This window comes from Apium graveolens, chromosome 1 (assembly GCF_009905375.1).
Source record: "Apium graveolens cultivar Ventura chromosome 1, ASM990537v1, whole genome shotgun sequence".
Taxonomy (NCBI): domain Eukaryota; kingdom Viridiplantae; phylum Streptophyta; class Magnoliopsida; order Apiales; family Apiaceae; genus Apium; species Apium graveolens.
Window position 1 is genome coordinate 46,445,995 of NC_133647.1, and position 17,957 is coordinate 46,463,951.

Below are 17,957 nucleotides of genomic sequence, written 5' to 3' on the forward strand. Positions count from 1 at the left end.
TACTACTGTTCAATAAATTTAAAGATATACACAAAATTATCATATACAATACCATATAATACCATATGTGAATAAAAGTCAATGATGCAATGGACCATATAGAATAGGAAGTAATAAAATGAGCGCGGCGACTAACAATATATATTACCTCCATTTTGTATTAAAGTGATGGTTATTTTGTAGTTGTACTACAAAATGATAATCGAAACTTTTTGGTGCTGAAGCCTGATAAAGAAATAGAAGATGTGTCAATTATATTTTAATTTGGACACAATTTGGGATCAATACATTTTTTTAATAATATAATTTATAACCCACATTAATTAATTCATTTAATTCATGTTATTGTTTAACTTGAAATATATTTTTTTTATTATATATTTGCAATAAAAAATTTAACTAACATCATATTGCAACTATTCATGACAATATTATTTGAGAGACATTTTTCTAAACTCGACAACTTAATTTGCATCGAAGAATAAAATATTAAAATTATAAAAAAATGATAAACTAATTTATTTAGTACTATTTTTTCTGCTTTTGTTATTCGGGGAAGGATATATAATTTCTATATATATAGAAACATAAGTACATGTTTATGCATTGATTCAAACAGCGGAGATCTTTTATCAGCGGTGGTTTGAATTGATTGTTTAGATGATTTATGATTCAGAGATTTGTGAGTAATAGTAAATATTTGTAGTTTAAGTTTTAGTAAAATTTATTTATTTAATAAAATATTTTCTTATAGTTTTATATATATATATACATATATATATATTTGCCAAATGTAGTTTTATATATTGAATCTGGTTTATATTGTGATTTAACTGATAGACATGCCCTTACAAAAAAATTAACGGAGGTGACCAAATTTAACGGCGTGCATAACTTGTAAAAATATTTAAAGGGTTAGTACACAAGATGAGAGTTTTTAAAATATAATATTACAAGTGATACAAAGTACGTACACAAAGTTCACTTTACACTTATATACTTAATACTATTTTGAATACAATATTTTACTATGTCAACAAATTTTAGAAAATATATATTTTTTGCTATTTTAGATAACTAACATGGTTATTATGTAGACAAATATAAATGAATATATATGTATAACCTGTTTGTATGTTTAGCTGGGAAAGCAATATGCCTGTGAAAGCGTTTTTCTATATAATGTAGAATGAAAGTTACAAGGATAATAAAGCAAACGATCACATGAATCGTGGCTACAGAATAGGATCGATCTAAACAGATACTTAACAAACTCCTACAATCAAGCTAACGACCATAGACCTGTTCAGCCTCTACTAATGCATAACAAATAAAACACACGATAATAAAAGATATGACAAGTTTAAGATTATTCCAACACTCTCCCCCTTAATCTTGAACTTGACTGCTAGCAACATAAGCTCAAACATGTCTGTCTAATTCTTTGACCCCCAGAAGTTTTCTCATGTTTATGAACTTGATCTTTGCCAGAGCCTTCGTCATGATATCTGCCTTCTGCTCATTGCTGGTTACATGTCGAAGAACTACTTCGCCTCGTTCCACACACTCCCTGATGAAGTGATAGCGCACATCTATGTGCTTGCTTCGTCCATGAAACATAGGATTCTTAGCAAGATTTATTGCCGAACGATTATCTATGCATATCACAACTAGACCTATGAAATTGGAAGTAAACTGACTCAGCACATTTCGTAACCAAATGGCTTGACATGCTGCAGCTGTAGCAGCCATGAATTCGGCCTCACATGATGACAAAGCCACGACTCGCTGTTTCTGTGATACCCAAGTGATAACACTCTCGTTTAAGTAAAACACCATTCCACCTGTGCTACGTCTGTCATCCACTTGTCCTGCCATATCGCTATCTGAGAAGCCTGTTAACACATTATTACCACTGTCTTCAGAATATACTAAGCCAAACTGTATCGTGCCTTTCACGTATCTTAGAATTCGTTTAACAGCGTTGAGATGCAGTTTAGTAGGTCTCTCCATATAACGACTTACTATCCCCACACTATAGGCAATGTCTGGTCTTGTATGGACCAAGTAACATAGCCCACCTATCAAGCTTTTAAACATGGTTGCATCAACTGCTTCACCTCCTTCATCCCGAGTGTATTGTTCCTTTGGATCCATAGGGTAGCTTGTAGGATTACACTCAGACATGCCTGCTTTCTCAAGAATCTTCCGAGCGTATCCAGATTGTTTCAAGACAATGCTTTCCCCATTTTGCTCCACTTCAATACCCAAATAGTAACTCAATTTTCCTAGGTCACTCATCTGAAATTTCTGACCCATCTCTTCCTTGAAAGTTTCAATCATCTGAGCATTTGATCCCGTGATAAGTATATCATCCACGTACACAGCAATTAGCAGTGTTTCTCCTTGCTCCTTCTTTGTGTACACAGCTGGCTCATGAGGACATCGAACAAAACCCAAACTTTCAAGACAGGAACTCAGTTTTGCATACCAGGCGCGGGGAGCTTGGCGAAGACCATACAATGCTTTCCTTAACTTGTACACGAGATGTCCCTTGCCTGCCTTCTCGAATCCTTCCGGCTGAGACACATATACATTCTCCTTAATATCTCCATTCAAAAACGCCGTTTTTACATCGAGGTGGTGAACAGTCCACTTATTCTTTGCTGATAAAGCGAGCAACAGTCTCACAGTTTCTAGGCGTGTAACAGGAGCATAAACTTCATCATAATCAACCCCTTTCTCTTGAACATAGCCCTTTGCCACAAGACGTGCCTTGTGCTTAATGACATTCCCATCCGCATCTTTCTTTAGCTTATAAATCCATTTCAAACCAATGAGTTTCTGACCAGGTGGCATCGCTGTTAATTCCCAGGTTTGGTTTTCTTCAATAGATTCCATTTCCTGCTTCATTGCTTGCATCCAATTCTGATCAGAAGCTGCTTGCTTGAAATTAGTTGGTTCATCAACTCCCATAAGATACAATTCTTCACTTGTCTCTATTTCTTCTGAAGCATCATAAATCTCTCTGAGAAGCCTAGTCTTCTTTGGCTCTGTGCTATCATCGTAATCTTCACGATTGAGTCGATTGGCAGGTGGTGTCTGAGTAGGTGGTGACTGAACAGATGATGACTGAGCAAGTGGTGACTGAGAAGCGTAACCTTCGTTTTCTTCATTCAAGTCAGAGGAGTAAGTGTCATGTTCAGTACCTTCTTCGTCCTCATTCAAGACTGTGAACTGCTCAGACAATTCTTCTTCACTGTCATTCTCGTTCCATGCCCACGACTTTGTCTCTTCAAATGTTACATCACGACTGCAATGGATACGATTATTTTCAGGGTCATAGAGACGGTAGCCTTTAGTACCTGGTTCTTTTCCAAGGTTGACAACCTTCTTGCTGCGATCTTCCAATTTTTGCATGTTGTTCCCAGGTGTTCTCATGTATGCCAGGCAACCAAACACTCGAACATAACTCAAATTTGGCTTTTGTTCGTACCAAGCTTCGTATGGTGTCTGTCCAGTGAGAGCACGAGTTGGAACTCTATTGAGAATGTATACCGCGTGTCTAACAGCTTCACCCCACAACTTAGTAGGTAGCTTAGCCTCTTTCAAACAGCTCCTGGCCATCTCTACCACCGTCCTGTTTCGACGTTCAACCACGCCGTTTTGCTGTGGCGTATATGGTGTGGTGTATTGTCGTTCTATCCCAGCCTTTTCACAGTATTCCTTGAATTCATTTGAGGTGAATTCACCCCCCCTATCAGTTCTGAACACCCTGATACAACTGCTAGCTCCCTTTTCAACTTGTGCTCGAAAAATCTTAAAGTACCTAAAGGCTTCATCCTTCCTTTTCAGAAAATAAACCCACATATATCGACTATAATCGTCAACCAATAGAAAGAAATACCTGAAGCCCGACGCTGTTTCTGGAGTGATTGGACCACAAAGATCCCCATGAATTAAGTCAAGAGCTTTGTCAGCTTCATAACTTGCCTTGGCTGGAAATTTCTTTTTCGTCTGCTTTGTCATCAGACACCCATCACACACGTTGCTTGGCTGGTTTATCCTTGGCATACCTCTCACCATCTTCTCCTTAGACATCAAGTGCATCGCTTTGTAATTCACGTGTCCGAGACGAACATGCCATAAGCGAGATAGCTGGTCCACTCTAGACATCAAACACTCTCGTTTGCCGGTTTCTATAATTATCTTATATAGACGATTTGGAGAACGTTTCACCTTCATCAAGAGCCGTTCTTGTTCATCATAAATCCACAAAAAATCTCCCTTTATCATTACTCTATTCCCCGTTTCAGACATTTGTCCCAAGCTTATGATATTATTGCATAAACTTGGGATATAGTAAACATTAACTAATGATTTTTCCTCTCCGTTCTTGCACAACATCGTGACAGTCCCTTTGCCCTCAATCTTTACAGTGGAGCCATCTCCGAAATGCACCTGCCCTGTAACACTTTCATCCAGTTCAGTGAATTTCCCTTTAAAGCCTGTCATATGGTTACTCGCACCATTGTCGAGATACCACAAGTTTGAATCCCCTGTCTTTGTTTCATTTCTGGAAAGCATAGATTTCATAAATGTACTCTTGTCTGTGAACAGCACCTTTTGCTCTTCTTTCACACTTTTAGCCAATAACAGGGCTGGCTCGTCGTCTTCTATTTCAGCCATGTTCGCCTCCTGTCTAAAATCTTTATTCTTCTTTGGCTTTCGACAATCCACAGCAATGTGGCCATATATACCACAATTATAACATTTTACACTCGACTTATCTCGCCCTCCTCGACTTCTAACACCAGATGAACCTTCTTTATTTCTTCTGAGCCATTCTTCTCGTGTCAAAAGTAATTTTCCCTCATTTTTCTCACGTTTGGCCCATTCTGCTTCTGTCAATAATAGATTGCTTTCCTTCGTTTCTGTCTTTCCCTTCACACGTTCTTCGTACGCCTTCAAAGATCCCACAACTTCCTCCATGGTCATGGTTTCAAGATCGCCAAACTGCTCCAAAGTGGATGTAATGTGCAAAAATTTTGCAGGTACTGCCCTCAGGAATTTTTTCACCGTATATGCTTCGCTCAATTCTTCTCCAAGGGCTCTTATGTTTGTCACGATTCCATTTATTTTCATATGGAAATCATCGATCGTTTCATCGTCTCCCATGCTTAATGCCTCAAACTCTGACTTCAGTGTTTGTATCCTGGCCTTCTTCACCTTTTCGGCTCCTTGGCAAAGAGTTTTGATTGCCTCCCATGCATCTTTCGCTGTCTCCTTTTCTGCGATAGCCAGAAGAATTTCTTCTGGAATAGCCTGATAGATCATGGCCAGAGCCACTTTATCAGTTTTGTCATCAACTGCAACCTTTGGATCCTTCTCCTTTGGGTCCTGTGCTTCAATAGCATTCCACACACCTTGTGCCTTCAGATATACCTTCATCTTGAGTGCCCATGCCGTGTAGTTGCTTCTAGCCAACATTGGATAGCTCAAGCCTAACCCCGACTTGCCCTTGTTGCCCTCCATCCTCTTTCACGTCCACCCAGAACTCCCGCTCTGATACCAAGTGTAGACAAATATAAATGAATATATATGTATAACCTGTTTGTATGTTTAGCTGGGAAAGCAATATGCCTGTGAAAGCGTTTTTCTATATAATGTAGAATGAAAGTTACAAGGATAATAAAGCAAACGATCACATGAATCGTGGCTACAGAATAGGATCGATCTAAACAGATACTTAACAAACTCCTACAATCAAGCTAACGACCATAGACCTGTTCAGCCTCTACTAATGCATAACAAATAAAACACACGATAATAAAAGATATGACAAGTTTAAGATTATTCCAACATATTAGTCTTGGATATGTAGAGCATATCCAACTATATTAGATAAATTAGTTAGTTAAATTATCATCATCTAAAATTTTGTTGAATCTGTAAATTGATTTATATTCAAAAATATTATGTTATATACATTTTCAAATTATTTTATATATATTGAAATTTCACATATTAAAATAAATTTAGTTAATATTTAATTAAATACAAGTAAATATAATATATATATATAATGAAAAAATATTGAATATATATAATTATAATAAGATACTTATAAATGTTAGAAATAGTATACCTATATATATATATATTATAAAATTATATATTCATATCATATTCTATTTTATTATATAAGATTAGATTATTAGAACTTTTATAAATATTCAATGTCTATTAAAATATTAATAAATCTGATTAATAAGAAAATCATATTTTGATACTTAATATTATATAAAGTTAAAATATTAATATGAAGTAACAATTTTAACACATGCATTAAATATAAATAGAATATAATATATGTATATATGTATGTACTAATGTGGAGAGTTAGGTTAAAATAAGATATAAAAACGTGTATAAAAGAATTGGAATAATGGATATTTAATTTCTTGCTAATAGGAATCATGATTAGAGTGCTATATTTTTTTTAGCTAATACACAATGCAATGGGGGTGATGATTGAAGATGTTTGAGAGGTAAAATATAAACAAAAATAACGTTTTAAAATTAGGAATAAGCAAACGCCTCTTTCACATACCGAGTAAAAAAATCCTCTTTCAAATAGAAGTGGAAATGCATTATTTGACTTAAGTGTTAACCTTTAACAAATTAACTAAAGGTGGCATATTACAAACACTGATAGATATGCTTTTGTTCATGCGAATAAAGCACACGACACAAATTTTCTTAGTCTTTTATCTTTAGCTTTTGTTACTTCTTTTTCTTTCCAATTCCTAAAACATATCTTTTCTCATCTCAAATTTAATTAATTACACTTGTCTCCTCCAAGACTCTAACATCGCCCTATATATATATGTAAAATGTAAGTGAAGATAGGCTAACAAAATCCTTCAACCCTGAAACCATATATATAGAGAGAGATCGATCCACCCACACAAACTAAGGAAAATTTAAATTCACAGGCAACAAAGATGGAGATTTTATCACAGATGTGGTCTTTCTTAGGCCTCCTCACAGTGTTACAAAACATCTTACCCACTCAAATTATCTCCCTCCTACACTCTTTCTATGAATCTCTTCAAGACCTGTTCAGCCCTTACTCAACTTTCGAAATTCCCGAATTCAATGGCTATTGCAATGTAGACGTTAACGAACTCTACCGCCATGTAAACCTCTATCTCAATTCTGTTAATCCCTCCACCACTTGTCGTCGCCTTTCCCTTTCTCGCTCCAAATCCTCCAACCGCATTACCTTCACTGTCGCGCCCAACCACACTGTCCATGACACATTTTCTGGCCATCGGTTGTCGTGGACGCACAATATCGAGACCGTGCAAGATTCGGTGGATGAGAAGCGTAGCTTCACCCTCAAGTTACCTAAGCGCCACCGCATTGTAATTTTGTTACCTTATCTTCAACACGTGACCTCACGTGCTGAGGAGTTCGAGAGAGTATCACGGGAGAGGAGGCTCTTCACTAACAGTGGACATGCTGGCTCGTTCGAGTCAGGGTGGTCTGCTGTCCCGTTCCGTCATCCTTCTACATTTGAGACCCTGGCTTTAGAGCCTGAGCTCAAAAAACACATAACGGAGGACTTGACTGCGTTTTCACAAGGGAAAGAATTTTATCATAAAATTGGTCGTGCATGGAAGCGGGGTTATTTGTTGCATGGTCCACCCGGATCAGGAAAATCAAGCCTCATTGCTGCTATGGCAAATTATCTGTGTTATGATGTGTATGATCTTGAATTGAGCAAAGTATCAGATAATTCGGAGCTTAGATCTTTGTTAATTCAGACTACAAATCGTTCAATTATCGTCATCGAAGATATCGATTGTTCTACTGATCTAACCGGAGACAGGAATTCGAAAAAAGCAAAATTGTCATCAAATAAATGCCGCCAGGCAAACATGCAGGACAGTGACGACAATGGCCGAGTAACTTTATCTGGCTTGTTAAATTTCACAGACGGACTATGGTCATGTTGCGGAGAAGAGAGGATAATCGTGTTTACTACAAATTATAGAGATAATGTTGATCCTGCTCTTGTTAGATGTGGGCGAATGGATGTACATGTTAGCTTAGGCACTTGTAATATGCATGCTTTCAAGACACTGACAAAAAACTACTTGGGAGTGGAGACTCACCCACTGTTTGATGTAGTGGAGAGTTGTATTAGGTCCGGTGGGGCCCTCGTGCCAGCTCAAGTAGGAGAGGTCTTGTTGAGGAACAGACGTGATGCTGACGTAGCAATCAAAGGAGTGGTGTTGGCAATGCAGGCCAAAATACTGGGTGGAGACGTGGAGGCGGTGGAGGGTGGACCGGAATTCGACTACAATTCCGGGTCCCCGGAGAGTTTGATAGAGTCGCCAGAAAATTCACATGGATCGCCGGTTAGAAGTGGAGGGAAGAAGAGGAGGACAGAAGGGTCAACTTGGGACAAGAAGGTTAAGTTTTTAGCGAGACTCAAGTCTTTGTCTAAATCTGACTCTGAAACAAGAGGCATGTAACTTATGTTTCATTAATTGTTAATCACCATTAACTCCTCCATTGATTACCTGTTGAATGCGTCTAATGTGCAACTCCACAAAAATTAGTAGTAACTTAATACTCAGGTCATCCTCAAACTTAAAATTGTAAATAAACATAAAAAAAAAATAGAAATACAAGTACAAGAAAACTAAGCATAAAACCAACTAAAGTAAACAACCGTCAAAAGCAGGTGCAAGCAGTTAAGCGTGATTAAAAATTATGGCAAGCTAACAATTTCTGTACTTATATCATGTAGTCGGGGGAGCCATCCAGAACTCTAGAATAACAACTGTCAGGATTGATTTTTAGGTACCATAAAGTTCAATTTATGTTCTTATATAGACCAAGGTTCAAATAAAAATTCAGTTTATCATCTAAAAGATACATGAAAATAATCGTAATAAATTTTTACGTTAAATTAAACTCAAAATCTCTGACCAAACTCAAGCCTCATTTAAGTATAGGTTAAAGTCTAATTTACTCGCAATCTAATCGAGCCGATTTAACCTCATCAATTTAAAAGTTAACAAATATAAAAAATAAAAATCAAACTTAAATTTGAATTTTGTAAATAATAAAATAAAATTCAGTAACGATTCAGTATAACAATATACAAGTTCGAAACCTTGTCAACTCGGATTTTTGTGTTCCGAACCTAATTTAGTCCAAATCGACATATGCTCAGCTTAACTCGTTTAACTTAACGAGCTCTAGCATAGTCGAACCTGATAAATAAATTCTAGCTTGTGAGCTCAACTCAAATTTCAACTCAACTATGAACCTATCAATTTCATCACCAGACCTGCATTATGAAGGACTAGAACTAGAGGAAGAGGATATTGAATGGTAACTTGTGGTGTACATAGGGGGTAATTCATTTTAATTATGTATTAATTGCAATTAATTGACCTACTCTATGATACATGACTACACATTATATAAATATTCAAACAAAATATTGAAAATTACACAAAAGAAATATAACAAGAAACTAGTATGTAATACATCTCCATATTTGTTGATTCGTTTATTAATTTTCTTGTCGCCAATATTTACGGTTATGACAACTTATTTCCGATATGCAAGTCCGGAAAGAAAAACTAAATCAATCATTTAGTCTATCGTATAAGTATATTTAACTACTTTTTTCGATATAAAAGTCAGGAAAAAAAATAAACCGCTTTGTGTATTTCCATAAGATTTCTTTTTATAGTTAACCTACACATTCTATAAAAATACTAAACCAATTATATTTAAACTATTTTTTCATAAACCACCTAATAGTCGGTAATCTCAATTTTTTTTCAATATTCTATCTTTTGTTCTTATATTTTTTCTCATTACATTCATATTTCATTCTACATCCTTCAATATTTATTCAATCTTCTAACTATTCCTCCCCAGCAAAGGAAAAGAGCAAATTGAACAGAAATGCCAAAAAAGTCCGTTTTACAAACCTTCACACATTGTTCTTTTGCCTGGCCAGGGTTAGCACTGTGTGTGAGACATACTAATCTTTCAGAGGGAAATCAAGCAACTGTTAAACTACAAGGCATCATCACTCTCAGTCAAGTTCTGTCATTTTGGTTTGTATACCTGAGATGCTAACAGTATATGAATACATTGGAATCAACCAAATATCCCGTAATAACCCCTGGTCTAACATATAGCACATGTTTCATGGTGTTTATAAAGTTTCCCATGTATTACTAATTCTTGGCATTAAGCAGCAACAACTGGAAAGCATCTACAGTTTCCAAATTTCTTAGATTCTCTCATACAATTTAACATTACCCGGCTTTCGATGGATTATTTGGAGTTTGCAGATGTAGATTCTTCCTGAGAAAGTCAGACAACTTGGAAGTAGCAGCACGCCCTCGATCCAGGCAGTGAAAATAATCATCCACTGATAGGAAATAGATAAAAAACAAAGTAAGATAATGAGTAACGACTAATTAATGCACTATTGCTTTATCACGTTTACAAACTCAATATTTTATTTGTTTACAGATTTCGTAAGAGTGCAATAAGACGGAAAACACCCGCCCCCTTCCTTAATCTTATTTTTACTGGTGTTAAAAGGGTCTGAATGTGTGGATATGCACAAGGTATTGATTACAAGTCCAGTAACTGCAAACATAGTGGTTGGTTATTTGAACGTTTAGTGTACTCCAGTACACATCTTCTACACAGGAAAATATTTGAAGACTTGCAGAGTATATATTAATGCAACTGAATAAACTTTAACACTCTTTAATCTTTCTTGCAGCAAGTAAAAACATTTTGTAACTTCATCCTCTTGGTAAGGAGAGAGAAAGTTGACTCCGTGCCAAGCCCTTTGGTTCACTCACTATATACCTAAAGAGTTGATATACTCATCATGACATGGACTGCAAACTCTGGATCTATCAAAAAGAAAGGTGTCTTGACGGGGGAAAGTATTTTTATAAGAATGTGTGAGCCCCAAGATTGCAGAAAAGAGCAAAACTCAGTTTGCTTGAAAAGTGTATGTGACATCTTTTTTAGGACAGAGGAAGCTTTTTTTCTTGCCAAGAGGACAGAGGAAGCTTTAGTTAATAGGACAACACTAACAAATGCTGCAAACATTCGCTTAATATGAACAGATGACAAAATTAAGGTGATTGGTTAAGTTAGTGTCCTTCAGTATATTATGTAATTACAATGCTTTTCTGTTTTCTTTTCAGATGAAATCTAGCAATACTCTGTAAAGCTTCTACCACCAGTTTCAGAATTTCTTTAGGTAGAAAGAGAAGTACAGAATATTCTTCTTTGATGTACAAGGAGATGAACAACTCAATGACCTCTCCACGTGGTTTTTTATTGCAAGAACAGTAAAGTATTCACGCTCAATTAACAGTTAAAAACACGCATAACCTTCAAGTATAATAAATTATTAAATAAGTGAAGTAGATAACACATATGACAGGCATGATGGTATTTGATTTTGATCATAATCTAGTTATCGACAAAATGATATAGAAGAGCTGCGGGAAAAAATCATGATAAGGACTTACTAAAGTAAGTGCAGAGTACTACCTTGCATTACACCTTGAGTAACAGATGTAATAATCCCATGTTCCAGCGGTTCAGCTCCTAACTTCGATGTTGCTTCAGAAGGTAATGAAATAATAGAGTTCGGGAATACCAAATATGCAAAGGCCTTTAATGTCTGCCAGGTACAATCATAAATGTATGAGACGATTGATAGATGAATGATTTCTTTATTAAGAAAGAATAAATTAATAATAGATCTAGATATACTGAACAATGACTTTGGTCTACAACCGTATGTTTACACTATTCTGAAAGGGGTTAAATGGCGTTTTGGTCACTTGAGTGACCACTAACTTTCACTTGGGTCATCGAACTCAAAAAGCTGTCAATGAGGTCACTGAAGAAATAATAATGTTCAACTTAATCATGGCACACGTTAAAAATTTCACGAACGTTAAATCTCGTTGACTATAAACGGTTTTCCGTTAAATATGTACAAGTCGGATGCCACATCAGATAATTGACCCGCCCAATCCTAAAACCACCCAACAAATTAAACCCGACCCAATTAAAACCCACGACCCTTTTAACTTTTATCCCAAAATTAAAACCCTTATCCCAAAATTAAATCCCCCTCTTTACGATCTAAACCCTAATCACAAGAATGGTTCGAACTCGATCGGGTGTTGAGGTTCGTTTAACTCAACCAGTCGATGATATCGATAGCAATGATACCGATTACCTGTTTGCATCTGATGGAGATAACAATGAAACGGAGAAGGATAACGAAGCTGAATCAAATTTTGAAGATGCAAATCAGACCACCGATAAAGAAGCAACGTAAGTAATGTTATATCTGAACTTTTTACAGTTAATTAGGGCTAAATATTCTTGCTTTGAATATATGATTTTATATGGTCATATTTGCAATTAGGGTTCTTAATTTGTTTATATTTAACAGGAAAAACTTGTACAATGTGACAGTCTATTATGGAGGTTATTTTGTTCATGTTCCGTATTCCTCCTACACAAGTAATGTCAAAAAGGTTTATAAGGAAATCGACTTTGAAAACCTTGGTATTAATGATTTAAAGACCACATTTGGTGCTGTTGTTGGTGAGTATGATTCCCTTTATTTTAGAACTCCTGCATTGAAGATTTATGTACTGAATGCTGAAAGTAAGCCAATATTGATTGAATTAAGTAAGGAATGTGCTTATAATATTGTGCTTTATGTGTATCATGTGAGTCCTGCCCCTGAATCTGATGAAGAAATAGATAATTATAAATGTAGTGATGATGAGTATGTAGAAATTAGGAAAGCTTGTAGAGAAGAAAAAAGAAAAATGGATGAATTGGAGAGGGAAACTAATTTACATGAAATGTCAGGGATGGAATATGATGATTCTACTGGATCAGATGAGGGTTTTTATCCTAGTAGTGAGGAGAGTGATGAAGAGTTCTGTTTTGCTAACCCTCCCCCAGATAAACAGAAAATGAAGTGTGTAGATGGGGTCTTTAATGTTAACACATCTGCCAACAATATTAAATTTAAAGCTGGGATGGTATTTGGTAGTAAGAGTGATTTTAAGCAAGCTGTGAGGTCCTGTTCAATGGCTAATGGTAGACCCTACAAGTTCCTACATGATGACTTAAAAAGGGTCCAAGTTGGGTGTGCACATGGGTGTCCTTTTAGAATGTGGGTAAGTTATAATAAAGAAAAGGATGTGTGGCACTTAAAGTCAATAACAGATGAGCATAACTGTGTGTGGAATTATAAAAATAAGCTAGTCACTACCAAGTATCTTGTAGATCTGTATGGGGATAAAATTAGGAAAAATCCAAACTGGAAAATTGGAGAGATGCAGGAAGAGTTTAAAAGGGTACTCAAGGTAGATGTGTGTGATTCTAAATGCTCCAGAGTCAGGAAGCAAGCTCTTTGTGGTATTGAGGAGAAAATGAAAGAACATTATGCCAAAATTAGGAAATTTGCAGGTGAGGTTTTAAGGAGTAACAAAGACAACACAGTTAAGATCTCTACTACAAGGTTGCAAGAAGGAGATGCAAACAGATTTAGAAGAATATATGTGTGTTATGCAGCCTTGAAGAATGGATGGAAAAATTCTTGCAGACCAGTTCTAGGCCTTGATGGGTGCTTCTTGAAGACAGTGACTGGTGGCCAATTGCTTTCTGCAGTAGGGAGAGATGCAGAAAATTGTATTTACCCTGTAGCAATGGCAGTAGTTGAAAGTGAAAACTATGAGTCATGGAAGTGGTTTCTGGAGCTGTTAATAACTGATCTTGATTTTGAAGATGGACACAGGAAGACACGCATTTCTGACCAACAAAAGGTACTTATTTCCCAACTTGTACAACTTTCAATTAATTTTCATTTTGATCTAAATCATGTATTGTTTATATGTCAGGGGCTGGACAAGGCAATCAGGGAATTGTTACCACAAGTGGAGCATAGATTTTGCACCAGACACCTATCTGCCAACTTGAAGAGCAAACATCCAAGTAATTTGGTCATGAGTGCATTTTTTGAAGCATCAACAGCAACTCACCCCCAGGCCCATAAGAAAGCAATGAAGGCACTTGAGCAAGCCTCTAAAGGTGCTTTTGAGAAGATGAGTGACTTAGAAGCAGGTATGTGGTCCAAGGCTTTCTTTAAGACACACTCATTGACTGATTCCACTGAAAATAATATAAGTGAGTGTTTTAACTCATGGATTTTGAAAGCAAGATATATGCCTATTATTGATATGCTTATAGAGATCCATGACATGCTTATGACAAGAGTTCATCAAAAAAGAGATAGAATGTCAAGACAAGATATTGTTATTATTCCAAAAGCTAAACAAATTTTAGATGAAGCAATTAAGGAATCATGTGGGCTTACTATTCTGTGGGATGGTAGGGAGACTTATGTTGTAAAGGGTAGGGGCATATCTTGTTCAGTTAATCTGCAAAGAAGGTCCTGTTCTTGTAGAGTCTGGGATTTGTTAGGTATACCCTGTTGTCATGGTGTTACTGCAATTCAAGAGGCTAGAAAGAATCCCATTGATTATGTTCACTCATATTATTTAAAGAAAACATATATGCAGACTTATTCATACTGTTTGGATGTGATAAGGGGGGAAGATTTTTGGGAAGATGTGGAGGGTGACTTGGTGTTACCTCCACTAATTAAAAAAAAACTAAAAGGCAGACCCAAAAAGATGAGAAGGAGAGAGGGTTGGGAGGGTGTTGTGTCCAGTGGTAAGAAGGTAAGAGTTAGCTATGAGGGTAGAGTTATGCATTGTGGTCTGTGCAGAGAAGCTGGCCACAAAATGGGTAAATGTCCAAATAAAGATAAGTTCCCAGAGAATTCAAAGAAGAGGAACAGGGGAAAGAAGACAAAGAATGAACAAACTGCAGAAGATGAAGTTATGGAAGAACTGGAGAGGCATGGGAGAGAGGAAACAACAGGTGAAAATGATATGATGGATGAGATCTTGAGAGAACAGGAACAAACACAAGGACTCGATGAATTGGAGGCCTCAATCCAGAAATCATAGCCTAAGGAAACTACCAGCAGTTTTATGAAATTTGTAAGTTACATCAGTTTATGTTGATAAATGTTTAACATAAGTTTATATCAATGGTTTGTTTAATACATTTTTTATTTATATTGTAGATGCCAAATCCGGGGTTGAGGAAGCATATGGGACAAATGAGAACCGACAACACTCCACCTGTTAGCACTCCACCCATGACCACTCCAACTGTGACTAATCCACCAGTTGGCAACAAACCTCCAACAAGTGCAGTGGGACAAGTGAAAAAATCAACTCCAAGAAAGAGAGTAGCAGGACTGCCACACCCAAGAAAAAAGTAGATGAATTACTTATGCCAAAGTTAGAACCATTTGAGTACTTTAAACTCTTGTCATTTGTGACATTGAACTACTATTTATGTAGTATAACTCTATGTACGCACTATGGATTAATCTTCTGGTCTTAATATATAACTTTGGCACTGTGTTTATTTCGAACATCTCAATGTTATACTATCACATAAACATAAACATTTCATTCATAAAAACATAAACAATAACATCCATAACATTACATTCACTAATTCTGACATAAATATTACATCATTAACATTACTTAAAGAACATAACCACAAAACAAACTAAGATAACAAAGCATAGCATCTTCTTCGTTCTGAAATGAGCTTTTTCCTTCACCATTTCTGTTACGTCGTCCATCTTTTTTTGCATTGCCATACGCTCTTCATCAATTACTAACATTTTCCTTTCTACAAAACTCAACTCTTGCTTGATTTTAGCCAATTCGACATCTTTCATCTTCAATTTTTCCTTCAATCTATGTATAACTTCTCGGGCTCTGTCAGTGTAGGGTGGATCAGCCCACAAAAAAAAATTGCACTTCTTGCAGGGATCCCTATAGTTCTTGCAGCCAAAAAACCTCCGACCCGGATCTTGAGTACCTTCTTTCCAAGCTTCTTCAAGGGGTGATACAATATCACACTTACATTTAATATTATCATATCCATGATCGACACCGAAGTTGTTTTTATGGATTCTATACGAGTCAAATGAATTGTTCACAGATGGGGCTGAGGCTGTGGAGCTTTTGGAAGTGGACATGGTAGAAAGAAGGGTAAAAGGAAGAACCCTAATTGCAAGAAAATAAACTGAAGAAGAAGAGAAGTAGTGATTATGGGTTATGGGTTTTAATTTATGGGTTTTAAATGGTCTGGGCGGGTACAACGGTCACATGACGTGGAAGCCATGTCACTTGATGATTCAGCTTTCCGTCCAAAACTTAACGACACTAACGGGTAGTGACTTGATTGAAAATTTTTATGAGTACGATCAGTTGACTGACAGCTTTTTGAGTTCGATGACCCAAGTGAAAGTTAGTGGTCACTTGAGTGACCAAAACGCCATTTAACCCATACTGAAAGCCTCTAGTTATATGCCCTTGAATTTTGCTACCCCTGTGTCATGCCATGCCATGACAATTTGACTTTCTAATTTTTGTATATTTTTGTGATTTTCTAGGGTTTATAAGGTAGATAACAGTGAAACAAGTAAGAAAACAGAGAGATAGAGGCTAGAATAGCATAGATTAGATGAGAAACAAGCACAGAAATGAGAGATTTCTAGAGAGAGAGAGAGAAACAGTTAGACAGAGAGAGAATAACAGAATTCTAGAGAGAGAGAGATTGGTGGAAAACTGATTTCCATTTTCTGAATATTTGATCATACATGATGGATTACAAGGCTGTTAGTCTATTTATACTAAGCACTACTAAGACTTAGTCAAAAGACTATAATACCCTGCCATACTACTGCTACCACTAATACTTTAGCTACTTGCTACTAGTAATACTACTGTGATACATAATAGTATTGGATTCCTGACAATCCTTCCACCTTCAAAGTGTACCATGTCCTCATGGTTGATCTAACATTTAGTAGATCTATTCTACTTGCAAAGTTGGCCTCATACAAGCAATATGGACCTCCTGGATCAAATATGGTGATTGGAATCCTTTTCCTTGAGGCCTTATGAACTGCAAATTTCAATCTCAATTCTCTTCCAAATTTACCTAGTCTGCCTAGTATTCCATCTGAAATTTCAACCTGAACCACAATCTTGGGGTGCCCTGGCCACTGTTCAGGTTGGCCACAAGCAGAGTATTTTAGTACAACTTCCTCTAGCTTAACTTTTGTAATGTTGACCATGTCTTTCAACATCACATTAACACCTTTTCAGTGTTCTTCCTGCACAAGACCACCTCGATCAAAGATAATCAAGCTGCTCTTGGCAAAATGGCTAGAGTTTTCCAAATCAAAAGAATTGGCAGCTGTTAATTCTTCTCTCCTGTTGGTAAGCAAAACTGAAGATTTTTCTTCAACCACACCTTGTCTTTCTTCACCTTTGTCATAATGAACAAGCTTTGGCTTGTCCTCATCTTTAAGGATATTGTTTGATTTGTTTTTTAAATTTGGCTTTAATCCACTCGTTGTGCAAAGTATGGATTGGAAGAGATTAGGTGTCTTTGAGTTGTCCCCTCTTAGTGCTGCTAAAATGAAATCTTGTTCTGGCCAGCACTCTTGGTCCTCCTCTGATTCTTCATCATAGTAGGTTCTTCTGTATACATTTCCAAAGAAGCATGTGTATTTTCCTCCTCAAATGGAAATTCATCTGTCATGTTTTCCATGCCAAAAGGCCCAAAACCAGCCAACTGGTGCTCACCATTCTGTAAACATTCAGAGGTTTCTGCTCCTTCGAACTTAGGAAGTTTTAAATCAAGTGGTTGTTCAATACTATCTAGCCTGACCTTGGCCTTCCAAC

The 17,957-nt window shown here is 36.5% G+C and overlaps 1 protein-coding gene and 1 long non-coding RNA gene across 2 annotated transcripts; both read left to right on the forward strand.

The window, feature by feature from the left end:
* Positions 1-6,900: 6,900 nt before the first annotated feature.
* Positions 6,901-8,590, forward strand: LOC141663627 (AAA-ATPase At4g25835-like). Its single transcript, XM_074469418.1, has one exon. The coding sequence runs from the start codon at positions 7,008-7,010 to the stop codon at positions 8,544-8,546; it is 1,539 nt and encodes a 512-aa protein (XP_074325519.1). The 5' UTR covers positions 6,901-7,007; the 3' UTR covers positions 8,547-8,590.
* Positions 8,591-9,871: 1,281 nt separating this feature from the next.
* On the forward strand, positions 9,872-10,993 carry LOC141719751 (uncharacterized). Its single transcript, XR_012574157.1, has 3 exons — positions 9,872-10,500; positions 10,579-10,676; positions 10,838-10,993. It is a non-coding gene; the product is annotated as an uncharacterized LOC141719751 (long non-coding RNA).
* Positions 10,994-17,957: the final 6,964 nt, after the last annotated feature.